This window comes from Chaetodon trifascialis, chromosome 15 (genome assembly GCF_039877785.1).
Source record: "Chaetodon trifascialis isolate fChaTrf1 chromosome 15, fChaTrf1.hap1, whole genome shotgun sequence".
Taxonomy (NCBI): Eukaryota; Metazoa; Chordata; class Actinopteri; order Chaetodontiformes; family Chaetodontidae; genus Chaetodon; species Chaetodon trifascialis.
In genome coordinates, this window is record NC_092070.1 from 9438803 (window position 1) to 9466502 (window position 27700).

Genomic DNA, 27700 nt, shown 5'->3' on the forward strand with positions numbered 1-27700 from the left:
ACATTTTCTGAGAGAGGTGCGTTTCAGGAACGTGGACTTCTGAAATCCTTTTTACGGCCCGGTGTGTGTGTGTGTGTGTGTGTGTGTGTGTGTGTGTGTGTGTGTGTGTGTGTGTGTGTGTGTGCGTGCGTGCGTGCGTGCGTGTGTGTGTGTGTGTGAGTGTCGATGCTGCTCATACCCATCTTTCCCAGTATCTCGCAATTGTTTGTTTATATGATTTTCTCTAAAGGCAAAGCAGCATGATAACTCTGTTTGTAATAACTTGGTCAGGTTTAATCATCACCTTTGTCTTTACTTTCCTTCTGAATATGTTCCCACAACATTTGAATGCCACACCAGAGCATTGGAAAAGGAAGAGTGAGGCGCTGTGTTGTGTGTGTGGGGGGGTGGGGGGTGGGGGGGTTGCTTTGCTGTGTTATCATCAGCCAGGATAAGAGGAAATGGGAGGGGAGGAGATGAGAGGAGGGGTTACAAACCCAGTCCCGCGGAACATCCTGCGAACACATCTGAGCTGGAACTAAACTCCGCGCAGCTTCTCCTCCCCGCTCGCTGCGGAGCACGTTGCTTCGTCTTCCTGCCGGGATGGCTCGTCGGTTCAAGTCCCGACACTTTAGATAAAGTCCTCCAGTTGTTGTTGTGTGCTTGACTGCGGGTCGCTGCCCCTCTTGGACTTTATGCGTGTTTGGACGCGCGGCGGTGGGACATCCGGAATGGGGAATCCGTAGGAGGAGACGACGCTCGCGGGTGTGCTGTTGGTAAATAGAGCGCGAGCGCACAAACGCATCCGCGCGCACGGGGAGCCTACGCACGAGATGGACTTTAAGAAGACGAAATTTGGAAGGTAATTTGTGTTCCCTCACAGAAGTTTGGCTCATGTTGATACCTGCCTGCATCTTTTTCATGTGTGACAGATCCTGCGCATCCATGCGCACTGACGCGATGAAACAGGGACAATCACAGGGATGTTATAGATTAGTTTGTGTGTGCGTGTGTGCGAGCGTGTGTCAGACACAGAGAGAGAGAGAGTAACGAACTAGGAGTCCAGAAGTTTTATAACTACTAAAGCATCCAAACAGACTAAAAGAGCCGAAAATGCCCTTATTAACAATTTCATTTTCAGTTTTACTGTCACAGACACAGTTCTTCTTTTCCATTCATTCCATGCTGCCCAGGTTCCTTTTTGGGTGTAGATCAGTTGAAGTCAAGTTTTTGTGTCAGGCGCTACATCACACACACACACACACACACACACGCACACACACACACACACACACACACACACACACACACACACACACACACACACACACACACACACACACGCACACGCACACACACACGCACACACACACACACACACACACACACACACACACACACACACACACACACGCACAATAGTTTACAGTAAGCCCATATCACCATGATTTCTGCTTGGGTGCATTCATCAGCCAGTTAGTCTGAATGTCTGTGTATGTCTTCCAGTGTTGTGTGTGTGTGTGTGTGTGTGTGTGTGGGGGGGGGGGGGGGGTAAAAGGGAAATGGTGATAATCGTGAGAACCAGAGTCTGAGTCTCAGAGGAGATGAACTTGAGCTTTGCTGAAAAAGGACTAGCCCTGGAGTGACAGTTACGGAGAGGGTGTACAAACACACACACACACACACACACACACACACACACACACACACACACACACACACACACACACACACACACACACATATACAGGGTTGTGTTTTCACCACTTTTTGGGATGTATTTACTTCCTGGAGACTTACGCTAACCACAACCATAACCACTACTTTCCAAACCCTAACCCTAACCTTAACCCAAGTCTTCACCCTAAAATTTAATGACTTACATCATAGGGACTTGTCTTTTGTCCCCAGAAGGAAGACGAGTCCCCACAATGAACAGATTGTGGGGACTCGTGTGAACAGATTTAGATTCTTAACGCCTTATTCTAATGTAACTCTTCCAACCATGTCTTAACCTTCAAACAGCCCTTGAAGTTATAAGGACCGGCCAAAATGTCCTCTTTTTTCAAAAATGTCTTCACATTTGTGGTCCGCACTATGTAGAAAATGCAAGTACACCCCCCCCCCACACACACATTCCTGTAGTGTACACTATCCTATGAGACAAAGGTCCTGATCCTCTTAGATGCCACTGATCCTATTAATGTATGGAATGTGCTATAATGGGCTTTTCTCACCAAACACTCGCCTTGTGAGGTGAAAGCATGTCGCACACACACACACACACACACACACACACACACACACACACACACACACACACACACACACATACACAAACATATATCGAACCATATGACACCTATGTGCAGTAACAAAGTGTGTGGAAAGACAGAATCTGAATGGAGGAAAGAGAAAGAACAGGGTGCTGATGAGGACAACAGTATTCTCTCTGATCAGAGCCTGTGAAGCCCTATCCCTTCCTTTCAGTTCAACACACACACACACACACACACACACACACACACACACACACACACACACACACACACACAGAGCATTCTGTCATAAGCAATTAGAGGACAACAGACTGTTGCATTCAGGTCCATTGATAGCCCGACAATACCACAACAGTGCTCAGAAAAACACAGTTCTCTTGTTGTGCACGGCCTGCAGCGAGAAACAAAAGGAAAGGGAGCTAAACAATGATGTAATGTTAATGACACCAAATGTTTAGATAGAACCACATATTTACTGGCTTTTGTGACAGGGATCATGCAGACACATGTTTAACGAATGTGATTATTGGTCTGTATGATGATGATAAAGTGATGGAATGTCTAGAAAAGTCTATTAAAAGCAGACAGGAGACATGACTGAGGGGGTGACAGATGTGTTCTGTGCATTAGACACACACACACACACACACACACACACACACACACACACACACACACACACACACACACACACACACACACACACACACTACTGTAAGATCAGACATGAAGTACACTCTCTGAATCTAGAAAGGATCACATATTCATGTCTCAACTATAGTTTCCATCCTCACACAAGATAATCTTTACTGCAGATAAAATAATCATGTGATCTCAGCCAGCGTTTCAACTTGTGTCAGGAGTCACCTTTTTAACTTAAGTCTGTGCAGCTTGAAAGGTTTGGAGTCTGAAACTTGCTTTTTTTTGGCTGCTAGACGTCAGGTCAAACTGTGTTATGCAAGACCTTTTTCCTGTTACATTAGCAGGAGTGTTTTGGCGAGGGTTTTGATAAATCGCACGCCCTTTTGTTTTCTTCTTCTGATTCACTTTCTTCTAATTGCGCTCTTCACTGTGCAGAATTAATAGGGCGTTACAACAAACAGCTACGGGATATGTGTGTGTGTGTGTGACTGTGTGCTGGGAATGAGGCGTGATGCCGGTGTGTGTGCGTGTGATGATGAGCCATCGGCCTAAATGTGTAATCAAATAACACAGCTGACTGACACGGACACACCTGTGGCCCCTGCATGAGAAGCTGCATTCAAGTGAGTGCGCATGTGTGTGTGTTGGGCCCTGTTTGTGCGTGTGTGCATCTTGACGTATAAAATGATGTTTCGTAACATCTCCAGATGTGTTTTTTCCCTGTAAACGGGGATTGAGAGAATTACTGCGGATTAAATAGCCTACACAACGCACACACATGCCACACACACACACACACACACACACACACACACACACACACACACACACACACACACACGATCAGTAACGATGAGGGAGACTAAAATTCAGACAACGTGATGAGGATTAGAGGCCTGTAAATCCTCCAAGAATGACCATCACATGCACACACACACACACACACACACACACACACACACACACACACACACACACACACCACTGGCTTTCATGGGTTCAGCACACAGTAACTTATTAACTAATAACGCAGTGCCTTGTTTTGCCTCCAGATCAACGTTCATTACGTGAAGACACCTCTCTCTCTCTCTCTCTCTCTCTCTCTCTCTCTCTCTCTCTCTCTCTCGCTCTCTCTCTCTCGCTCTCTCTCTCGCTCTCTCTCCCTCTCCCTCAGGTTCATGAACTGCAGGGTCCCAGCCAGCAAGAGATACCAGCCCACTGAATATGAACATGCTGCAAACTGTGCCACACACGGGGTGAGCCGAACAGACGGACAGAAAACACACATTGTCCGGGCGCTTTCTGTGTTTAGTGAGTTCTTCGGTTGAGAGAAGCCTCTGAAAAGATGGCGAGGATTGCCAGGAATGAGGCGGAACAGGCAGGATTTTTGGCCATGCCATAGAAGCAGTGGGCTATAATCTGTGATTCAGCCTGTAGCTTTCTCTAATCTGCTGTAATCTCTGTGCGCTTCCGCCTCCGAGAGAGCAAGACAGAGAGTGAATGAAACAGACAGTGAGAGATGAAAGGAAAACGTGTAATAATGGCTTTAAAGCCTCAAACGGGCTGAGACATTGTCCATTCACTCTGCCAGCTCAGGTGCAACCCATGAACATCAAGTATGATCTTCACCTTTTGTTAGACATGGGATCCATTAAAGGAGCAGTTTGACATTTTGGGAAATATTTGCTTTTTTGCCAAGAGTTAGACAAGAAGATTAATTGCACTCTCATGTTTGCACTGTGCATAATGAAGCTACAGCCTGCAGATGTTTACGTGAGCTTAGCCTAAAGACTGGAAACAGGGAAACAGCTAGCCTGGCTCTGTTCAAAGGTAGCACAATCCACCTAGTGGTATTTGACATTTTTGTACGGATCAAACATACAAGATATAACACGTTCCTTAGTGATCTTTAGAGATGCTGCTAGGCGCACTTTGCCACTGGTAGACAGAGTCACATTAGCTGTTTATGTATGTTTTCTAAAGAGTTCATGTGCATTTAAAAGATCAGATAATGTGGAAGAAAAGTCTGTAAAAGTCTGTGTGCAAAGTCTAAAATGCAATGTGTGTATCATGAGAAAATTATGTGAAACTTTGGTTTTTCTGATTCTTCCCAGTTGTGGATCCTCCCAAGTCTGGTGGGCGGGTCTGTGCTCTACTTCCTGTCTGTGGACCAGTGGCATCGCGTGGCTGCATGGCTCTACGGGGGCGGTCTCACTGGCCTCTTCGTCACCTCAACACTCTTCCACACCGCTGCATGGAAAATCAGCCACCTCCGGTGTGTGTGTGTGTGTGTGTGTGTGTGTGTGTGCATGGCAGAAAACGCTGGTAGGGATTTGGCAGATGTGCATGTGTGTTTATGAGCGGCTGTAGACGTTTACATCACACTCAGACATACAGTTTGTTAATTATGACACAGCCAGAAGGCCAGAGACCAAACAACAGATGTGGCGCGGTGAAGAAAATATTTCACATCATCTTCAACTTACACTCTCTAAAAACATTTACTCACTCATTGAAACAAACTCTTTTTGACTATTTACATTCAGTTTGTGTCTCATAAAACAGAAAATGGAAAAAAAGCATATCTCAGATGATCTTTAAATGTTCACTGTATCTGAGGTTGAAGATCCCTCTTAATTAATTTGGACTGGTGTTTTTAAATGTACTGATTTCATTATGTTTTGTACTTTATCAAGTATATGTATTCAACTCTTTATATTAGAATTTATTCTGGATAATCTATAAGTCTCTTTACAACCTGCATAATCTCATTTAAAATCACAAGTATGTTAACAATTTTCATCACATCAGAAAGGTGTTTATCTGTATTTGAGAATCCCTAAAAAGTATGAAAGTAGAGAAATCCTGTAATTTTGCAAGTTTGACAAGGACTTGTTTCTATGACACCAGCTCCAGATACTCCAGATAAACCATCTTTGATGAACTGTGAAATCCAGACTCGTGAAATAATCAACGATCAAATCAAACCACCTCAGTTATCGATGAACAGAGAAGCTCAGAGCTACTAAGAAAACCTTGAACATTTGTATTTATTGACATATTTAACTGTGAAAGTGGTGAATAGATTCCCACTCTTCTTCCAGCTCTTAGTCCAAACAGACACATCAGACCCTGTTTCGCATGTTGAAGGACGGGGTCCAGGGATGTTAAAATGTGAGATCCTGCCATGCACTGACACAAACTTCAGCACTCTGCAAAGGTCCCTAAGTAACCTGCTTAGTGATTTTTGCAGGCTGGTTTTGCCGTTAAGAGGAAACTCACTGAAGGTTGTCATGATTTAGTAATGAAGTCTTCTCTTTGTCACTATGTAGGAAGGTGGAGCAGCGTTTCCACATGTGTGACAGAATGGCCATCTACTTCTTCATAGCGGCCTCCTACTCTCCCTGGTGGGTCATGTGACTGCAGTCAACAAACCATATGCAGTTTGGTGGATTTTATGGCTGGTGAAGATAGTGAACGTGCTGATGTGTCTCCTCAGGTTGATGCTGAGGGAGCTGGGGCCCTGGTTGTGCCACATGCGCTGGCTGATATGGGTCATGGCCTGTGTAGGATCAACATATGTCTTCTTTTTCCATGAGAGGTAACACTCAACAACTCTCTTTGTGTCTCTCTGCTCTGTGTCCTCGTTTGAAACCAAACTCCAGGTGTTCACAGAAAACACTCGAATACTGTTCGAAGCAGAAACTTGCCTGTTGTTTTCTGCCTGCAGGTACAAGCTGGTGGAGCTGTTGGGATATGTGGCCATGGGGGCCGTTCCTGCCTTGGTCATCCTGTCTATGGTAAGAACAAACCACTTCTGTAAGCCCCCTCCTCTGCTGCAAGTCTTCCTGCCATTGTGTGTGAATCAGACACTGTCAGTATTTAAAGAACCAAACCGGTGCTTTTGTTTGTTTGAGTCCATTACCTGCAAATCACATCTAATACTTCAACATAACTGCCAACCTTTTTCAAAAGTGTATATTTTTAGACTGACTTCCTCTCCGTTACTGACTTGACTGCATGGGCTTGAAACCCTAATACTCATGGTACACTCATTTACAGTATGTCCCCAAAGGACTGTGGATTTGAGTGAAATGTTGCAGCAACTATAGAATGGATTGCCTTGAAATTTGGTATAGATATTCAGGTTCCCCTTATAACTGTCCAGTACTCAGGTTTCATACTAAATATGTGCAAAACAATCGTCTTGTGTTATGCTAACATGCTAAACTAAGACTACACATACTATTAATATTAGCATTATCATTGTGAGCATATTAGCATGTTAGTGTTAGATTTTGGCTCAAAGCAAGTGTGTGTAAATGTACTCCATTTGTTTGAGCTCTACATTCTTTATAGCACCAGTATTCTTAATGTGTTTTTGACATGTCATAGGTGGAGCGTGCAGGTGTGTGTGAACTGGCAGTGGGAGGCGTCTTCTATGTGGTCGGTGTAGTCTTCTTTAAGAGTGACGGCCTCGTCCCTTTCGCCCACGCCATCTGGCATCTTTTTGTTGCAGCAGGAGCATGCATTCATTATTACGCCATCTGGAGGTACCTGTACTTACCCGGGCAAGTCCTGCACACATCGAGGTGAACAGCCGCTCCCACCTGAGATCACATGGTTCCACATCACGTGACTGACCGCGAAAAGTGCATTTTAGTCATGAGACCAGTGTGTTTTGACTGCAACTAACGTGACTAGCGAGGCTACACCTGGAGAGGTGGTGCTGAGATGATCTGACCGTCAGCGCTGACTGTGACAGGTCAGATGTAATTCTCTCCAGGTGGGGCCAAAAGCCCGGGATCAAACGCACTTAGTGTTCAACAAAAAAATCCTTTCAATGTGCTACATGTTGAACTTCAACTAAATAACAGCCCTGTGTATGAATCTTCAGTTAAATCTTTTATAGCTGCAGTAAGCAGCCTTTTAGCCTAGCTTAGCACAAAGATTGCAAACTCACCTGGTTCTGTCTAAAGTTAACAAAATATACCTACCAGCACCTTTAAAGCCCAACAATTAACATTAATAACTAATGTTATATGTCATTTGTAAAGTTGCAGTTTTATGTGCAATTAAATACAGAGGATTGTTTCTTGGTCAGAGCAGTGACTTCCTGGGGTCTTTGTGTGATGGTCAGGCAACCAACAGACTCCAGGAAGTCACTGCTTCTAAGCTAAGCTAAGCTAACTCTGTGCAAGAAAGCAAATAAGCTATAAAGTATTTGAATTATTCCTTTAATCACACATCTGTCACTGAACTGATGATAAACAGTCTGTGACTACACCTCCTAAACTATTGTGGGCTTGTAAACTACACCCTTTCCATATTCCAACCATGAGTGATGTGCCAAAACTTACCACACACATTCCTTTCCGACGGTGCTAACCCCTGCTTTTAAATTGAACATTCATTTTAGTTTTGTCCATTTTTGGACAGCTGTTAATCATGAAAACATAGAGTGGGCACAACAGCCACCGAACATCTCAGTGAGGAAAGTTCATAATGGAAACCTTTCTTTTGAGCTGTTGCAGTTTTAGGCCAGTTTTGTTCCTCTGAGAGTATTATTTGAGTTCTCAGTGTGCAACATTGAGTCCCCACTGGTTTCATAAACATCTGAGGTTAACTTCGACTGTGCTAAGCAACCTGCAGACACACTTCAGCCATGTCTGGGTGATACACTGATATGAATGAACAGTCACTCAGGGGAGAGACCACCTGTTGGGGATAATGGGCCTCAGCAGAACTGGCCCAGTTATGATTTATATCCGTCATGAATCAGCCTCAAAAATCAATTCTCATGATTTACTCTAATGTGATTTTGAAAGATTACCATAGAGCTAATGTACCACTAACTGTATCCTGTGTCAAATGTTAAACTCACAAAGAATGTCAAGGCTGTTTGCATCGATTATCTTCTTTAGAGGACTGTGTCTGCCAGTTGTTTTGTTTGTGATGCACTCTTTACACTGAGCACTTTTCTATCAGCAGCAGTGATGGATTAAGTAGAAATTCCTGAAATATGACAGAATTAACACACGGGCATTTCATACATGTAGACTATATATGCAATTTTTGATACTTCTTCAAACACTTAAGATCACACCTGCAGGTTTTCTCTAACCTCCAGTAGTTCAGCTGTCTCTGTTTCCACTGTCACAAAACAGAACACTTACTCAGGAAGAGAGCTTTTCTTTCCTTTTTTTAAAAATCAGATGATCTATTTTGTAAAATTTTATTTTCATTGTATTAAAGAAGAGAAACTACATTACACCGAGAGGTATCTGTGTGTTTTGTGGGTACCAAAAATCCTTCATTCCATCAAGTTTAAATCAAATTATTTCATTTATTTACAAAAGAAATGTGCAAAAATGAAAAGACAATATGAGGATTTCATGAAATATTTTTCTTTACACATCTTCAAGTGCGATGTGCATGTGTGTGTGTGTGTGTGTGTGTGTATCACTGTGAGTGTGTGAGGCTGGTGAGGGCCCGCAGTTGCAGTGGCATGGCCAGGTTGGTGTCACGGTGCCACTGGGGTGTCATAACATGTGGGGGTGGGGTCAGGACACTCTGAGCCACACCGGGGGCCTTCAGCAGTGACCACAACTCCTCACCCCGCATTACTATGGCAACAAGGTCCTCTTCATCGGAGCACCAGGTAACTGACCCACTTCTGGCGACCGTTCTTAGCTTGGACAGGAACAGAGACACCCTTGAACAGACAAAAACAAACAGATTACAGGACTGTATGAATACAAAACAGGTTTAAGAGTATCTTCGGTTGTCACTCACCTGGGTATGAGGTCATGTGATCGTGACGCCAGCTTAGCCAGAGCGCTCATTAGAGTGGTGATGACTCTGGGGGCAGGGCACGCTGCTCCAGGTGATGGGGCAGATGAGGTGATCTCAAACAGCACCGCCTCCAGTGCCTCAAAACAGGAAGTTATGAGCCTCACGGAGCAGCGGGAGTCACATGACACAGACAAGTACTCTCCCAGCACCCACACCTGAAAGCCAAACAAGTAAAATATTATGGCAGCATCCACTTTGGGCACATTTGATTGGTTAATGTGATATTTTACCATGTATCACTAAATGGGAAAAGATGCTGAGATTTGAGAAATTTGATTCGGTGGACGTTTAACAGGATCCAAAATACACGGAAAGGAAAATGTATCATCTACAAATCAGCATGATCCTCCTCTCTGCCCTCACAGCTTCATTACCACATGCGTGTAGATTTCTTCTTTGCTGTAGACGTTGGCCGTGGCCCCAGCGAACTCCAGCAGCTCGTGAGACTGGTCCACCACCAGAGAGGGCTGGAGCTTGCACAACCTCAGCAGGTGACAGCTGAACACCCTGCAGAAACAGAGAGGGTGGGGAGGTGGAGCGAGTGAGGAGATCAGCATGAAGACGTGCAGCAGAGGAACACTGTATCTGTTTACCTGTGTATCTCTTTGATATATTTAGGGATGTTGAGGAGGAGGCTGCTTCTCTCCAGCATCACCAGAACCAAGTGGGCTAAAAGCTTCTCATCGGCTACCTAGACAACAGGCATGCACATTATGTTGTTTTTATTATCTGAAACGAAACATCTGGCATTTGGATTTGCAGTAGCTACAGTTGTACTGAACATTAATCTCTTCACCGTGATGACTGTGTTGAAAAAAATGTGCAACAGCACAGGGACGGTCTGGGCGCACTGAACAACTCTGGGCCAATCGGCAGCCTCGGCTAGCAGCTCATGGAGCGTGCTTAGTCGGTCCATTGTGTCACCTGTGGAGTGAGAAAGAAAAGTGATCTACCAAAATCACTGATAAAAAGGTCTTAACAACCACAGACAACATTTCAGGAGGAGATTATTTCCCGTGGAAACAATGCTGCATGTTAGCCACAGTAAAAAGTAATTTTTTAGGAATGTTTTTCATTGTATACTATGTTACTACTAGCAATGTGCTTTTGTTCCAATAGTTAGGTGAGAAGATTGATACCACTCTCATGCTTGTATGATAAATATGAAGCTACAGCCAGAAGCAGGTTAGCTTAACTTAGCTCAAACAGGGTTAACAGTGAGCCTCTCTCTGTCCAAAGGAAACAACATCTGTCACCTCAGAAGATCACTAATTAACACCTGATATCTGGCTTTAATTTAGTACAAAAGCTGAAGGTAAAAGTTTGGGATTTTATGGGGGGTTGCTGCGAAGCAAATCAAACAAGCATATTTCCCAGAATGTCAAACTTTTCTTTAAATCGTGTGGCTGTGATTACCTGCACCTGCTTCTCCTCGAAGCAGGAAGAGGAAAAGCCCTCGAAAAGAAGGGCTACGAAACGCATCAAGGGACAGGAGGCCACGCCCACCTGGCTCAGAGATGGGCAAGCACGTTGACCTGCACACACACACACACACACACACACACACACACACACACACACACACACACACACACACACACACACACACACACACACACACACACAGCCTTGTCTTTGTTACGTTGTAAGGACACAAGACAAGAACATGCAATGTGGGATCCACCCTTTCTGAAGGTTGTACAGCACTGAAAAAAATCAGGCAGTATCCTGTAGTGGATACCAACACAGCTGTCACTTCAAATTATCAATCAGACAAAGTAAATTCCTTCACCTGACCAGATCCAGCCGTGTGGGGACTTGTCAGGGTTTTAGTCATAAGTGGGGTCAATATACACACTGTCTGGGTTTTCTGTCTTTGTGGGTTTAACACACAGTCAGGTTAAACTTACTTTGTGGAACATGACATTCATCTGCTGGAGCCTGGTAAGTTATGAAAAAATTAAGGTTCTTAGGTTAAGTATTTCAATTCAATACAATATTGATTAAGTCTTAAGAACTATTTGTGCTACTACAGTATTATTATATTGTTAGTCTTTTAACCTGCTGTGGTCAATTGTGTAAATAGTAAACTTTTAACAGCCATACATGCCAACCACTGTCTTGTCATTATGTTCTGAGCATTAAAACCTTACTATAGATTAGAGCTCTGGGATATAATTCATGATTAGAATTTGCTTCAATACGAAACCTTGTATTAAGAACTCATAAAAGGTATCACGATTTAAAGTCGTCATTATTACAGGACAAAAGTCCCAAGACTTTGTAACAACATCAGTCTCATAAAAGTATTATTAATGAAAACTGTCAGACCAAGGTTCTTCAGACTCTCTACACACGTGTTGCTGTATTACCAGTACAGTCCTGTATTTTTTAATTTTGCTGAATTTAACAGATTGCTCCACAACTTAGGTTGTTGGATGAATCTTAAACATCAAAATCTTTATTTACACTTTTGTATGCAATTATTAAAATGTTAAAAGTCTTGAACAAAAATACCATAGCGCAGGTTTGACCAAACAACAATAAAACAAACAATAACAACAATAAAACACTTATCACAGTCGCTTTTCCCAGGGACACGACATGAAGTGATGAAGAACATCATGTGCTTCAACAGCACGGACATCCTCTTTCTCCCACATTCTTAAAAGTTTGGCGACCTGTAAAACATTCGATAAAAAAGTATAAACATTTGTATTTCTCCATGATAGTGTTTTTTGAGGAACAAAGGCCAAGGACAAATTGTGTGGATGCAATACTGTCCATAGTATAAAGTGGAAGGGATCCATAGACAGACACAATATGTTCAGTTTTGTGTTTTTTAATAGGTCTTTTAGCCCTGATTCCATTTCCTCCCATTGTGTGCAATCCACAAACAGAAGGAAAACAAGTGGAATGAAGGGCAATCAATGAGAGAGAGCTGCAAACAGCTGTTTTTACACACCTCCTCTGCTGATTTTGATGCTCTGATTAATAAAAGTAAATACCTAATCCCTTGTTTGTAATGACAGCTTTGGTTAGTTTTAACAGTGAGCACTTGTGAAACTGCCCAATGTGGTCGAGGCACTGTGGATTTTTGATGCATTCCGAGAGTTTTTGTCTACACCTGAACTGCCAGAACAACAGTCTCCTGATTTACAAATTAAGCACAAAGTCGGTGCAAATGGAGGTGGATAGGCTTGCTATGTGCAAATGTTTCTTTATTGAAAACAACAACGTGTAGTGTTTTATTTCACACTAACATTCTCACTTTGAGCAGTCATTCACATTTGAAGCAAAACCTCAATAAGCCTCAGAGGAGGCACTGGCAGTCAACTGTCCAACCTGAAGAATAAGTTTAACATCATTTCAACTCAACTACAATGACTACAGGCAGATACAAAAGACAAAATGTTGAAATGTTTCCTGTATCTGACTCATAATCATTCTTACTTTTGAAACTTTCAAGTTGGCTCTGATTTCTGTCATAAATATGTCCCCTAACTGGAACCTCCTCACTCAAGAACAAGTAAAGGTGAAGTCTGGCAGGATAAACTGACCTGTGACCAACTGCTGCTTTGACTAATAAAAGGCAAACTGACCTCAGATTCAAGGACATGTGTCATACATGGAGTTTTTTAAGTTTATAGACACAAAAATGAAATGAATGTAATTAAATATGCACAATATTATTCACTTGGCGTGGACCCCACAACTACATGAGACCTGACAAGTGTGTGTGAGAGGTGTGTCTAAAAGCCCAAAGACTGGACCTCACAACTACAAGAGACCTGACAAGTGTGTCTGCGAGAGACTGAACTACATTAAAAGACCAAAACCAGCATGTGCTTACACTGACCTTAACACAGCCAAAATGTACCTTCAAGTGCAAACACTTCAACAATTAAAAGCTTAAAAACTAAAGTAATAACAACCAAAGGACATGTAAAACAATTCAGACAAAAATCTGTACCTGCATCTGGGAGCATGGAGATCCCTGAGGGGCTTGTTCGGCAGATGTGGAGAGTTCAGCCTCAGAGGAGGCACTGGCAGTCAACTGTCCAACCTGAAGAATAAGTTTAACATCATTTCAACTCAACTACAATGACTACAGACAGATACAAAAGACAAAATGTTGAAATGTTTCCTGTATCTGACTCATAATCATTCTTACTTTTGATACTTTCAAGTTGGCTCTGATTTCTGTCATAAATACGTCCCCTAACTGGAACCTCCTCACTCAAGAACAAGTAAAGGTGAAGTCTGGCAGGATAAACTGACCTGTGACCAACTGCTGCTTTGACTAATAAAAGGCAAACTGACCTCAGATTCAAGGACATGTGTCATACATGGAGTTTTTTAAGTTTATGGACACAAAAATGAAATGAATGTAATTAAATATGCACAATATTATTCACTTGGCGTGGACCCCACAACTACATGAGACCTGACAAGTGTGTGTGCGAGAGGTGTTTCTAAAAGCCCAAAGACTGGACCCCACAACTACATGAGACCTGACAATTGTGTGTGCGAGAGGTGTTTCTAAAAGCCCAAAGACTGGACCTCACAACTACATGAGACCTGACAAGTGTGTCTGCGAGAGACTGAACTACATTAAAAGACCAAAACCAGCATGTGCTTACACTGACCTTAACACAGCCAAAATGTACCTTCAAGTGCACACACTTCAACAATTATTCATAGAGAAACAGCTTAAAAACTAAAGTAAGAGCAACTTAAAGACATGTAAAACAATTCAGACAAAAATCTGTACCTGCATCTGGGAGCATGGAGATCCCTGAGGGGCCTGTTCGGCAGATGTGGAGAGTTCAGCCTCAGAGGAGGCACTGGCAGTCAACTGTCCAACCTGAAGAATAAGTTTAACATCATTTCAACTCAACTACAATGACTACAGGCAGATACAAAAGACAAAATGTTGAAATGGTTCCTGTATCTGACTCATAATCATTCTTACTTTTGAAACTTTCAAGTTGGCTCTGATTTCTGTCATAAATATGTCCCCTAACTGGAACCTCCTCACTCAAGAACAAGTAAAGGTGAAGTCTGGCAGGATAAACTGACCTGTGACCAACTGCTGCTTTGACTAGTAGAAGGCAAACTGACCTCAGATTCAAGGACATGTGTCATACATGGAGTTTTTTAAGTTTATGGACACAAAAATGAAATGAATGTAATTAAATATGCACAATATTATTCACTTGGCGTGGACCCCACAACTACATGAGACCTGACAAGTGTGTGTGCGAGAGGTGTTTCTAAAAGCCCAAAGACTGGACCCCACAACTACATGAGACCTGACAATTGTGTGTGCGAGAGGTGTTTCTAAAAGCCCAAAGACTGGACCTCACAACTACATGAGACCTGACAAGTGTGTCTGCGAGAGACTGAACTACATTAAAAGACCAAAACCAGCATGTGCTTACACTGACCTTAACACAGCCAAAATGTACCTTCAAGTGCACACACTTCAACAATTATTCATAGAGAAACAGCTTAAAAACTAAAGTAAGAGCAACTTAAAGACATGTAAAACAATTCAGACAAAAATCTGTACCTGCATCTGGGAGCATGGAGATCCCTGAGGGGCCTGTTCGGCAGATGTGGAGAGTTCAGCCTCAGAGGAGGCACTGGCAGTCAACTGTCCAACCTGAAGAATAAGTTTAACATCATTTCAACTCAACTACAATGACTACAGGCAGATACAAAAGACAAAATGTTGAAATGGTTCCTGTATCTGACTCATAATCATTCTTACTTTTGAAACTTTCAAGTTGGCTCTGATTTCTGTCATAAATATGTCCCCTAACTGGAACCTCCTCACTCAAGAACAAGTAAAGGTGAAGTCTGGCAGGATAAACTGACCTGTGACCAACTGCTGCTTTGACTAGTAGAAGGCAAACTGACCTCAGATTCAAGGACATGTGTCATACATGGAGTTTTTTAAGTTTATAGACACAAAAATGAAATGAATGTAATTAAATATGCACAATATTATTCACTTGGCGTGGACCCCACAACTACATGAGACCTGACAAGTGTGTGTGAGAGGTGTGTCTAAAAGCCCAAAGACTGGACCTCACAACTACAAGAGACCTGACAAGTGTGTCTGCGAGAGACTGAACTACATTAAAAGACCAAAACCAGCATGTGCTTACACTGACCTTAACACAGCCAAAATGTACCTTCAAGTGCAAACACTTCAACAATTAAAAGCTTAAAAACTAAAGTAATAACAACCAAAGGACATGTAAAACAATTCAGACAAAAATCTGTACCTGCATCTGGGAGCATGGAGATCCCTGAGGGGCTTGTTCGGCAGATGTGGAGAGTTCAGCCTCAGAGGAGGCACTGGCAGTCAACTGTCCAACCTGAAGAATAAGTTTAACATCATTTCAACTCAACTACAATGACTACAGGCAGATACAAAAGACAAAATGTTGAAATGTTTCCTGTATCTGACTCATAATCATTCTTACTTTTGATACTTTCAAGTTGGCTCTGATTTCTGTCATAAATACGTCCCCTAACTGGAACCTCCTCACTCAAGAACAAGTAAAGGTGAAGTCTGGCAGGATAAACTGACCTGTGACCAACTGCTGCTTTGACTAGTAGAAGGCAAACTGACCTCAGATTCAAGGACATGTGTCATACATGGAGTTTTTTAAGTTTATGGACACAAAAATGAAATGAATGTAATTAAATATGCACAATATTATTCACTTGGCGTGGACCCCACAACTACATGAGACCTGACAAGTGTGTGTGCGAGAGGTGTTTCTAAAAGCCCAAAGACTGGACCTCACAACTACATGAGACCTGACAAGTGTGTCTGCGAGAGACTGAACTACATTAAAAGACCAAAACCAGCATGTGCTTACACTGACCTTAACACAGCCAAAATGTACCTTCAAGTGCACACACTTCAACAATTATTCATAGAGAAACAGCTTAAAAACTAAAGTAAGAGCAACTTAAAGACATGTAAAACAATTCAGACAAAAATCAGTACCTGCATTTTGGAGCATGGAGATCCCTGAGGGGCCTGTTCGGCAGATGTGGAGAGTTCAGCCTCAGAGGAGGCACTGGCAGTCAACTGTCCAACCTGAAGAATAAGTTTAACATCATTTCAACTCAACTACAATGACTACAGGCAGAACAAAAGATAATAAGTAGTTCATGGAGAGAAAAGTGACAGTAATGTAACTGCATGTGTACAATATTATAGGGCTGCAACTAACAATTATTTTCATCATCAATTAATCGATGTTGATTATTTTCTCAATTAACTGATTAGTTGCTTGGTCCATAAAGTGTCAGTTGTTTTTTTTCTAATTTAATAATCATTTAATTATCGATAATTATCGATTGACCGATTTAGCATTGCAGCTGTACAATACTATTCCCTTGGTGTGTACTCCACAACTACAAGACACCGACAAGTGTGTGAGAGAGGTGAAGTTAAGGTAAATAAACCTTTTACTACATTGTATAGAGCAGGCATCTCAAACTCATTCCACAAAGGGCCGTGTGGCTGCAGGTTTTTCCTCCAACCAATCAAGAGGATGCAGTCTGACCAATCAGCTGTCTGAAGACTGAGATCAGCTCATGAAATGAGTCAAGTCTGGCGTGCTGCTGCTTGGTTGAAGAAAACCTTCAGCCACTCGGCCCTTTGTGGAATGAGTTTGAGACCTGTGGTATAGAGTAACCTTTACCCGAGAGTGCAATGCTATCCTGAACCAGGCAAAACTTAAAATAATGTTCACATTCATGCCAATATGCACCGTCAACAATCTCTCTTCCACTCGAAGAGAGTGGAGTCAAAATTAATGTTGCTGCCAATCATTGACCCATCTCAGGGCCTAAGAATAATAATGATAATAATCAAATAATTCTTGAAATGTATTATCTGGAAATCATTTTAGCTTTGTTTTTTTTTCTATAAAAAAAACAGTGGATACTGGCATCTAAAGGGTTAAAATCCCCAAAATATAATTAATATTTGATATGTATATTTCAGGCCGAAGTAGTTGAAAAATATTGAATCATCTAAAGTGGAAGAAAATATGAATATGTTTTTACAGCAGTTTTTGGGAAGTTGACATTTTTTTTTGTCATTATGGACAAATGCGTTAGTTTATTGAAGGACCTCTTTATTAATAAATCAGCCGCAGGGCCGTCAAAAATAAGCTGGCCTGTCTCGTTGTCAAGCCACACTTTCACCATTAATTTCATGTCAAATCAGAATGAATCCCTCCTTGAGTTACATTAATCACACACTTGTTTAGTGTTTTATTAATTGAAGCAATGATGAAACTGACCATACTAACCACCGTTTTAACCTGACACGTGCCAGCAGCGACCACACTGTTAGCCAATTAGCCAGCTAGCCAATTAGCCAGCTAGCTTGACCTCGGTAGCATAACGTAGCTGTCCCTCCAGTTGGCTTACTAACTGTTTGAAAACGTAACCACCTCTGTTACTAGCAAGAAATGATAACTGTGGTAATTCACTCGTATCTTAATGTTCACGTAGCACAACTTACCTTTTCACAGACACTTGTCCCAGCCATCCGCACACACCAACACGCCCACGTAAATTGCTTCTCTCCACGTTAGCTCCTCACGTGAGTCGGGTCAAGGAGCACTTGTTTTGTATAGTGAGCACATCCTGTAAGGGTGGTAATGCTGTCGTCTGTAGGACTCCGCCGTCCGCCAACGCAATCTTATGAGGGGCCGTGCAAGCCATAATTCATTCAGGCCCTCTCACGTACTGTCCTTTCACAGACACATATTTTTACTCTCACATTAATTTATTTTCATTCTTACACCAACACATTTTTATTTTCATATTTATATATTTTTACCCCGCGACCCCAAAAGAGATAAGCGGCATAAAAAATGGATGGATGGATTTATATATTTTTACTCACACATTCATACATTTTACTCTCATATTCATATATTTTCACTCACTCCATATATTTTACTCTCATATTCATATATTTTCACCGACACATTCATACATTTTGAAAGCTGAATTCATGTTGTTTCACCATTTACTATAACCTGTTTCTTCATTTAGAACCATGGCAATCATCATCATCATCATCATCATCATTATGTTAAGAAAAAATAATTCAATTCAATCTTAATATTGAATTAATTAAGAACTCTCTCTGTTTCCTGGTGGTTTGTGTGGCTCCAGTTCGAACCCTTGTCCATAACACTCATATTTAGATATTTTCACTCACAAATTCATACATTTTGCTCTCATGCACATGTGGCCAATGTATATTTAATATTTTGAATAATATATGTATATAAGAAGAAGATGTATGTATGTGTGAGGGACAGAGTATAATAGAAAAGGAAGTACAGTGGAAATGGAAGGCAGGTCATTTTATCGCACTTTGATTGACTGAGAAGTTAGACCAGGGTCATGTTCAGGTCAGATCAGCATGGACAGGAGAGATGAGGCTGCAGCAGGCCATTGGGGTTTTAAGAAATATTTTATCTTCCCCTGAGACTGTCACATCTTTGTCCTTGTCCATTGAGTGCCAGAGAACAGGCTCATCTGCACCTAACATTACTCGCAGCGCAGTGGAAAGTGAGATGAGAGAACTTTTCAGGCCTCACAACTCCCAAGTCGCTTCAGCGGGCCAAGTGGCTAACATTACACTCGGCCAAACTGGAGGATTGCGGCAGTCTTTACTATATCAGACTCAGCAACACTTTGGCAACTGGAGCTCCCAGGCAAGGAAGAGGTGAGAACAATGTACATGGCAGCTTAACAGGAAGTTATCAACCTACTGACTGTAAATCCTAAATCTAAGTTTGCTAATTTAGCAACACACTTTGGCACCACAGTCAATGTTGTAGTATTAGTTAATGTTTTCAAAAAACATGTCCATAGTAAAAAATAATAAGGATTAATTAAAAAATTAATCAAATGACAGAAAATATTGGAAGCTATTTTGTATTTATAAGCTGACCATAAGAGGGGTGTTGATTTGTTAGTTTTTAACAGGGGGGATGGTCCAGTGGGATTTTGTTACAGAGGTGGCTTGGCCTGTTGGTGTATTGCAGAACAAACACTATATTATAGCAATATTATAGGAATACTACAGGAAGCAGTGTGTAAATGATCCTCTCACTCTTCTGCAAATACATGTTGCTATTTGTCATTTTCAGGATGAAGGTGACACTAGGATAGACTATATAGACTACAATATAGTATAGACTTAAGTATTTATAGTACATAGGCTAATTTAGAGAATATTATAGATCCGAGATGAACAGAACGGCCGAACTGAGAGAAAAGGGCGCAATCACAAATCCGTCTACTACTACAGGGCCATGGATTTATCAATACACAGCACAGGTAGGCTACTGATCTTCCAGAGCCATGGTCAGGGTCATAGATTCTAACTTGCACAAAACTCAGTCAGATAAAGGATGAGTCAGCAGACTAGACTGACATGTTCAACTAAACAACCCCTCTGCCCCTGCACTCTGCCCACTACTAGGGGACGGAGAGGTGAGATGGCAGGTTACAAGGGGGAGGCATTGTGGTAATTTTGTTAACAAGTGGGATGGCTTCCCCACTCATCATCCCTCAAATTGCCGACTAAATGATGCTCTCTCTCTCTCTCCCTCTGAGGTTACATTACTTTTGACCGAATATCCTTTATTAATGTATGTAGCAGTAGCTACATTACCCAAGGAAAGCACTGGTTAAGGTTACTGTTATTTTGGTTAATAGATTTAAGTTGATGAGCTTAATCTTGCTAGAAAAGGTCAGTCAAAGGCTTTGTTGTGTATGAGTCAGTACTACAGCATTGTAGAGCAGGTGAGGATGGACATGGCTGACACTCTTGTGTATTTTAAGTTAAGGCTATTCCTGCATTACCTCCAACTTGGTACCATTGCGTTGTGTAAAGTGTAGCAAATTACCCTCTAAGAAAGACTAACAAGGGTATAAGAATGGAAAATAAAGATGCATTGTTCTTCTAATAACTAATAATTCTAATAACAGTGATATGGCTTCACCCTAGATTGCAGTACAGTTTTCTTCTAATGAGCAGCAAATTACCCTGTAATAAGGTGAAACTATGTTGAATAAAAACCCATTCAGTGTAGTATCTGATTGTTTTATAAGCTGTGTCTGGTATATATTGTAGTTGCTTATATTGTATAAATAGCATAGGCCCTCAAGCTATGTTGGTGGCATTAAATGTGGTGTTTAAATATATTTGGTTGTACAGTGGCTAATTTGGATTGAGTAAAATACAGAAGCAGGCTCAGTCATTCCATATCAGAATATTGTCAGAACTACAGACCATTGTCACATTGTTCAGTCCTAAGTGATGGTAACATTAGCAACTCTTATTGCCTTATTTCAAGTAAAAACAGTATTATTTTAGCTTGTTGTAGGAGAGCCTTTTATGCTTTCTACATCTATGTTCTTGTTCATGTTCTTGTTTTGATAGGAGTTACGGTTAAGTCAGCATAAGCCCAAATGTGAGACTAGTGCAGAGGCAGAAAATGGCCGTTTTCCCTCCACGTTTCTGTCTGCCCCTGTCTATCTGACTGGGGGGCCCCTATCGTCAATGGCAACCACCTCAAGTTGCTGTGGCAACCTCTGAGCCTCAGTCCTTCTCTGAGCACTCCTCTGCCACACTCACAAACACATATGTAGCTTCAGCTGCAGCTATGTGGCTGATTCAAATGATCAACTCGTCATCAAGCTCTGCAGTGGCTTGATAACGAGCCACTAATCTTATCTTACTATTACTGGTGAGTTTGAAATGGTAGTAATGTAATGAGTGATATTGTTCTGTTAGCATTAGCCACAATGCTAACAGCGGCTAATGCTAACATGAGGTCCTATGAACTTGTTGGTGCATACAGGTTTGACTTTTCATATCAGGTTGTTGTGCTAATATGCTAATGATTAGCATGCTAATGCTAACATGCTAACCTACAGTAAAATGATTCTTAAATGCATTCTAATGGTGTTTGAGATCTTTTCAATATGCTATTTGACATGCTAATGTTAGCTTGGCATTAGCCGCTTTTAGCATTGTCATAATTTACACACTCCGGCAGTAGCCCCCATGGTCCTTTCGAAATTTCCCCAGGGAAATTAACATCAGGATAAGATGAGCAAGCCTTGCACGTGTATTTCCTGGTTTGAGGATGACTAATTGTAATTTGGCTGCTTGAGCATGCTCAGTAAGCCGAGTGTGTGTGAAAAGTGTGCTTGTGCATTACCGGCCCCGACCACTAGAGGCCGATACTGAGTTAGTTCTGCTAAGCACACTTAAGCACACTGTGTTGGTAAAAGTGCATTGTGAGGTCATGCCTGAAAACTTTACAGGGCATTATTTTGACCTTCTTTTCACTGAATTAGCTGTTATCGTTGTGGGGTCCAGGATTTTGGACCCCACAAAGATTTTGGACCCCACACTGTGACTGTGCTGTCAGGTGCTGGACCCCACCATGTGATAAAGACAAACACACACACACACACACACACACACACACACACACACAGTGAGTAGGTGGTAAAATGTGACCATGGTTGAATCAATCTGTTGGCGGCTTGCTTTTTTAGACAGCTGTGCTCTGATGTGTGTGTGCACCTGAGTTGCAAGACCAGCGTGGCAGAGAGACAGGGCAGGTCCAGCAGAGTGTGGAGAAGCTCCACTGCAGTTCCAGCTGTCACCAGCGAGGGCAGCAGGTCCACAAAGTCATCCACCACTGCAGGGCTGTCCCACGCCAACAACTACAGAGACACAGAGAAAAAGAAGAAGCTTGTGTGTCACTCACTGTATAACATGAAGTCCTCACTAGCTCAATGTAGGTATGAGTGATGTCCGAAGGATCTCTGTGTGGATGCATTTTCTCTGGCTTTCACCTTTAGTATGTTTGGGAAGGAGTGGATGTACTGTGGGACTCGCAGCTGCAGGTTCTCGAGGTTCAGTCGGAAGAAGCGTAGAAGCTCATGTGCCAGGAAGGGGTTGTTGAACAACTCCGAAGGGAATCGGCCGAACACCAGCTTCCACACACTATCACAATCCACTGCAGCCATCTCGCCTAGATAGGTTCAAGTACAGTTTTAAACTTGCATCTGGTATGAGTGAATCAAGGAACTGAAGCAAACTAATATGCATAAATCCATTATTCATACTCATGTCCATATTTAATTTGGAGAAAGAGAGAGACGTATGTGAAGTGCATGTCGATGTGAGTACACACCATGGTTGAGGTAGAACTGTGCTATGGGCAGCACGACTCTGGCAAAAGACAGGTCTGAGCTGAGCCGACCAAAGAGCGCCTTGATGCACGGGAACGCTCGGTACACCAGCGAGGCGTCCTCCACACACACACAGTCCAGAACACACACCGCCTCCACCAGACACTGAGAGGAGAAACAGGATAAATCCAGTAACAGCACCAATATGAAATCTGGTGTGGTGGTGAGTGCTTTGTTCTCTGTACCAACCACTGAATTTGCTCTGAGCTGTTATATGTGGGTGTACAGAGAATTAGTAATAGCAGAGGAACAGAAAACATGTTTCCTGAAATTAAGAAAAACTGAACCATGTTCTTCACATAATACACACTTTTTCACTACTCTATTGATAATTCTGAGTATCGAATATTACTGTATATACATGAGTGTTATTATTGATAATGTGCTTGAAGTGAGAAAAATACAAAGGATCATTATTTAGGGTGGATTTTGTCCTTTATGTTACTAAAGTAACAATGATATTAAATGATATGCAGGCTCACCGCTTTCTGCAGGTCTGTATCTGTCCGTTTGTGCGCCTCTGAGACAAAGACAAGATTAAAATATAACAATCATACATGTGCACAGGTCAAAATCTGCATTTACAACTATGTAACTTACTTTTCTCTCACACACGCATTAGCGTAATGCACACACACTCACTGCGATCGCTCTGCTCGATGAGGCGTTGGCAGTACTGGAAGGCCTTCTCTCTCAGTCGCTCCTTTGGAGGCAGCAATCGGCTGGAGGAGGAGGTTGCTGAAACCATAGACACGACCGACCCGTCCACCTCCGAGCGGTCATCTGCAACGTGGGAGGTCAGGAATGAGAGGTCAAGACTCGCAGCCTTCTCCGAGAAGTCATGATTTATTATAATCAAATTTGACATAACGTCTTCTGCGACTGCTCGTTGCCAAATCCGACCGGAGAGCTGCAGTTATGAGTTTATGGAGATCAAAACAAAAACTGTGAACTACTGTTTGAACCAAGAGGAACTTTTAGCAACCAGAAGCAAAAGAGTCTCCCTGCAACCGACAAGAGACAAGAGTCATAATACAGTTTGTTCATGCAGGCACCTTTAAAGCAGAGATGGACGGATGATTGTTCAGTTATAGACAGCTTGGTTCACTCTCGTGAAACACACAGTTTGAACACATTGAGTCAGAGCATGTGTTCAATGAGGGAGTGACCGATGATGCATGTAGCTTCAAACTTCACTAGTGCTTCGGGGAGCTGCTAGGTTTTCATTCAGTTTAACGTTTTATGAGCACATTTCAACCTGTTACTAATAATAACTTGTGATTATGACATAAAAGTAGTAGCTAATTTAATGAGTATCACATCACATAATGCATACAAAATGTAAAGTGATGTATGACACAGAGCCTCAATATTTTCATGTCATACCAGCAGAAATATCTTATATTGGACGATGCGTTTATTCATTATTCTGTCATTGAATATTGCACATTAGCATCTATATTTAATGCAACCCCACTGAAAAAAAACAACAACAGATTTAACGAGCTGAAGTCTTACAAACCACCAGATGTCACTGTGCTGCTGCGTTTGAAGCCCCAAATCTATTTTCTGCTCAAAGCCTCTTAAAGCTCCATCCGCCCATCACTACTTTAACCCGAAAGCTTTAAGATAAGTTTGCTGTTGAGCTTTAGATGAAAAATTATTAGAAAGGTTTCGAGAAAGTTTGGTAAATCTTCAACCCAATCACATCCCTTTAGAAAGAAGAACAAATTAGACCGTCAACTCACAGAGGTGTCAAGAGGAAACTGTCAGAATCAAGAAAGGCAGAATCTGGCTGCTCATATTGTGAACACACTACAAGCAACACTGAGTGTAGCTGCTTATTAGTCATTCATCACTGTGAACTAACTCACGAGAGGATGAAAGGAAGATTAAAAGGCACACACCAGTGAATGTGTAATTAGGTCACAAGAGGTCACAGATCAGGATTTCTGATCAGCTGGTTAGTTAGATCAAGTGCTGTGAGTTGACCTGTGCTGCTCCAAAGTTAAACAGAAGACATAAGAGTTTTGGTTATTCATGGTGTCTCAGAGGCACACGCATGCAGGGAGGGTCCACATGTCTTACCATTAGAAAAGGAGTGGGAGAGGCTGAGCTGTAGCCTGTTTGCTGGAGGTGGCGAAAACACAGAGCATACTTTAAAGCTGACTTTCCTTGAATGCAACACTATGGCATGACAAGCAATGAGCCTCTCGAGAATGGGAGGCAAGAGGTTGTGGTCTGTATGGGTGGTAAGGTCATACCAGTGTCAGCTGTGGTGTTGCCGTTGGAAACAGAGTGGTAGGTGAGAAGCCAGTGGCGAAGCATGGAAAAGGAATAAACATTCATCCATTGGTCGTCAGTGAAGCCCTGGCCCACACACAGCACAGTGAAGAAATCCCCTGACACCGTGCCATCCAGCTCTGCTATGGGCGCTGGCTGCTAGAAAACACACACACACACACACACACACACACACACACACACACACACACACACACACACACACACACACACACACACACACACACACACACACACACACAAATAAAATTGATTGACATCTTTTGCTTTTTTTAACATTAATGACAGAGTTGAAAGCTTAGAGTTTGCTTTACAGGCGGAAAATCATTACCTGACGTGACCTGGGCCCAGCGAAGAATCCACCTGAGGAAACACCACCTCCTTGAGTGATGCTAGCATATCGCAGCCAATCGACAAGCTTCTTACTCAGGAGGGTCACGTGATCTGTAGCAAATCAGGCAGAGAGAGGGAACTGTGTGAAAAAAGATGCTGATTTATGTACATACAGAATCAATTAGCTTTGCTTTAAATCAGCTGGAAACTTTGCAGCGCCATCTGTCTGTTACCTTCAGTGAGGCACTCGGGGCTGTGTGTGAGGATGGTGTTGAGGACGGGCAGGGTGTGTGTGAGCGAGTGGGCTGGACCCTCCGATTGTCGGCTTTCCAGACTGCGAAGAAGCTGAGCGCAGAGAGATGAGAGGTCAGCCCGGGACCGTGCCTGTTGGGGTTAAAGTTTTTGAGAGACTGTTTTAGGTCTTGAGTGTAGATCTGAAAACAAAACAATCCCCCTCATGTCTTAATATATCACTGTGTCCAAAAATTATGAATATATATTTAAATAATCAAATATAGTTTAATATGAATTTGCTCTTTCTAACTTAGCATTCTAATAAGCTGAACATGATGCATCAGAGCACACCTGTGACAGCAGCAGGCCAGCAGCGTGGCTGTTCAGTTGACTGATATTCTCCTGGTTGTAGTTCAGTTCCTGACCAGAGAGGGGCAGTGTCTCTCTGAGCACTGCTGAGCTCAGCACCTGAAGGTGCTCTGCAGGTGAGGAGAGGAGCGATACAACCCTCTTCTGAAGCTCTGGAGGCAACCTTTGGCCAATGACAACAGGAGAGGTGTAAGACTGTGGCAGACGTGTTTTAAGTAATAGCTCATACTGAATATTAAGAGTTTGGAATCGAAATAGAAGAAGACTGATGATCAGGAAGTGAAGCACAGCAATGTGGCTCTTTGAGTTTGTGCATGCTCCCTGAGAAGGCAGATGAGATCACTAGGTACAGTAAACAGGTGCAGGTGGGAGTTCTTACATCCTGGTGTACTTGGTGGCAGAGAGGATGAGGTGCAACCTCTGCAGGGAGTCGAAAGTTTCATGACCGTGCTCCTTCCCCTGGAGCAGCTTGACCAATCTGCTGTAAAATTTCTGCAGCTCAGACTCCTGGATCTCCCTAGAAATGACACACACAGTGCACCTGGTCTGGCCTCTGTCAAGTTCTTCAAGGCTTATTGCCAAAGCAGGCTGTCAACTGATCGACTGACAAAATATACATCAACTAAAGTAAAAGTACTCATTATATTGAAAGGCCGGTGGCAGCAACTGTTATAAACTCAGCACTTTCTCGACAATTCACAGAATTAATAACGGTACATTACTCAAAACACAAAAGGCGTTAAAATAATTGTGATCCGCAGTCTTACTGTGATAAAGAGCTGTAAAAGAAACTCTAAAAGAACATAAACATAAGTTCAGGAACACAACAATACCTGGTAATGTAAGGCTTTTACAAGCTAGCTAGCTTTAGCCTAGTTAGCTTAGCAGAGGAAATGGTAGCAAGTTGTGTGTAAACCAGCTGAAGAGAAGAGCTGAAGATGGTGGTAACCTTCTCCTTTTATGATTTTCTTACCTTGCTTGTTTAATTAAGCTCTCGGTACCGTGAGAGTACATTTTGACAGAGAGTCGGACATTCCCCTGCTACTGCTGTCGGCAGCGGAAGGTAAACAGTCCGGTCGCTAATCAAGTCCTGACGGGAATCACATGACCGTTACTTTAGTTCCCTCCTCATTAGGGGGAAGTTGAAGAGCAGTTCTATCCAAATGGTTTCTCATTCGCACTTTCTATACACCATAAACCATCGTACAAATCATAATCTCCAGTCTATAATGATATTTATTATTTATTTTAACATATTACTAGAAAAGCATGTTTTTTTTTCTTTTGCTGCAACGGAAATCTTACATCGCTTTCAGACAACTTCCTTTAAGTGACTTTATTTCTGTTTCACATTGTAACGTAACTTT

General features: G+C 42.3%; 2 protein-coding genes across 5 annotated transcripts; one reads left to right on the forward strand and one right to left on the reverse strand.

The window, feature by feature from the left end:
- The first annotated feature begins 498 nt into the window (after positions 1 to 498).
- mmd2a (monocyte to macrophage differentiation-associated 2a) lies at positions 499 to 9171 on the forward strand. Its single transcript, XM_070981097.1, has 7 exons — positions 499 to 841; positions 4075 to 4156; positions 5015 to 5175; positions 6233 to 6307; positions 6400 to 6501; positions 6631 to 6700; positions 7296 to 9171. The coding sequence occupies exons 1-7, from the start codon at positions 813 to 815 to the stop codon at positions 7494 to 7496; spliced, it is 720 nt and encodes a 239-aa protein (XP_070837198.1). The 5' UTR covers positions 499 to 812; the 3' UTR covers positions 7497 to 9171.
- On the reverse strand, positions 9133 to 27435 carry ap5z1 (adaptor related protein complex 5 subunit zeta 1). 4 transcript variants are annotated; one of them, XM_070981087.1, is made up of 18 exons: positions 27307 to 27419; positions 26713 to 26850; positions 26316 to 26496; positions 25964 to 26114; positions 25729 to 25841; positions 25358 to 25535; positions 25182 to 25223; positions 23736 to 23876; positions 23576 to 23613; positions 23036 to 23198; positions 22695 to 22873; positions 22420 to 22562; positions 11172 to 11290; positions 10552 to 10679; positions 10349 to 10446; positions 10130 to 10262; positions 9696 to 9910; positions 9153 to 9615 (listed from the first exon to the last, which is right to left on the reverse strand). In XM_070981087.1, exons 1-18 carry the CDS (start codon positions 27345 to 27347, stop codon positions 9363 to 9365), a joined length of 2454 nt encoding a protein of 817 aa, XP_070837188.1. In that variant the 5' UTR covers positions 27348 to 27419; the 3' UTR covers positions 9153 to 9362. The 4 variants fall into 4 exon arrangements, with proteins under 4 accessions (XP_070837191.1, XP_070837188.1, XP_070837190.1 ...); XM_070981089.1 differs by having other exon boundaries at positions 9154 to 9615; positions 25358 to 25532; XM_070981090.1 differs by lacking the exon at positions 25182 to 25223 and having other exon boundaries at positions 9133 to 9615; positions 27307 to 27425.
- Positions 27436 to 27700: the final 265 nt, after the last annotated feature.

What these genes read in the sequence shown, in the direction of transcription:
- mmd2a (XM_070981097.1), top strand. Translation starts at nt 813, where the DNA reads ATGGACTTTAAGAAGACGAAATTTGGAAG. An exon ending in TGGAAAATCAGCCACCTCCG is followed by an intron (nt 5,176 to 6,232) that starts GTGTGTGTGTGT and finishes GTCACTATGTAG; the next exon opens with GAAGGTGGAGCAGCGTTTCC. An exon ending in GCGGCCTCCTACTCTCCCTG is followed by an intron (nt 6,308 to 6,399) that starts GTGGGTCATGTG and finishes GTGTCTCCTCAG; the next exon opens with GTTGATGCTGAGGGAGCTGG.
- ap5z1 (XM_070981087.1), bottom strand. Translation starts at nt 27,347, where the DNA reads ATGTACTCTCACGGTACCGAGAGCTTAATTAAACAAGCAAG. An exon ending in ATACAGACCTGCAGAAAGCG is followed by an intron (nt 23,199 to 23,575) that starts GTGAGCCTGCAT and finishes TTCTCCTCTCAG; the next exon opens with TGTCTGGTGGAGGCGGTGTG. An exon ending in TCGAGGAGAAGCAGGTGCAG is followed by an intron (nt 10,680 to 11,171) that starts GTAATCACAGCC and finishes CTCACTCCACAG; the next exon opens with GTGACACAATGGACCGACTA.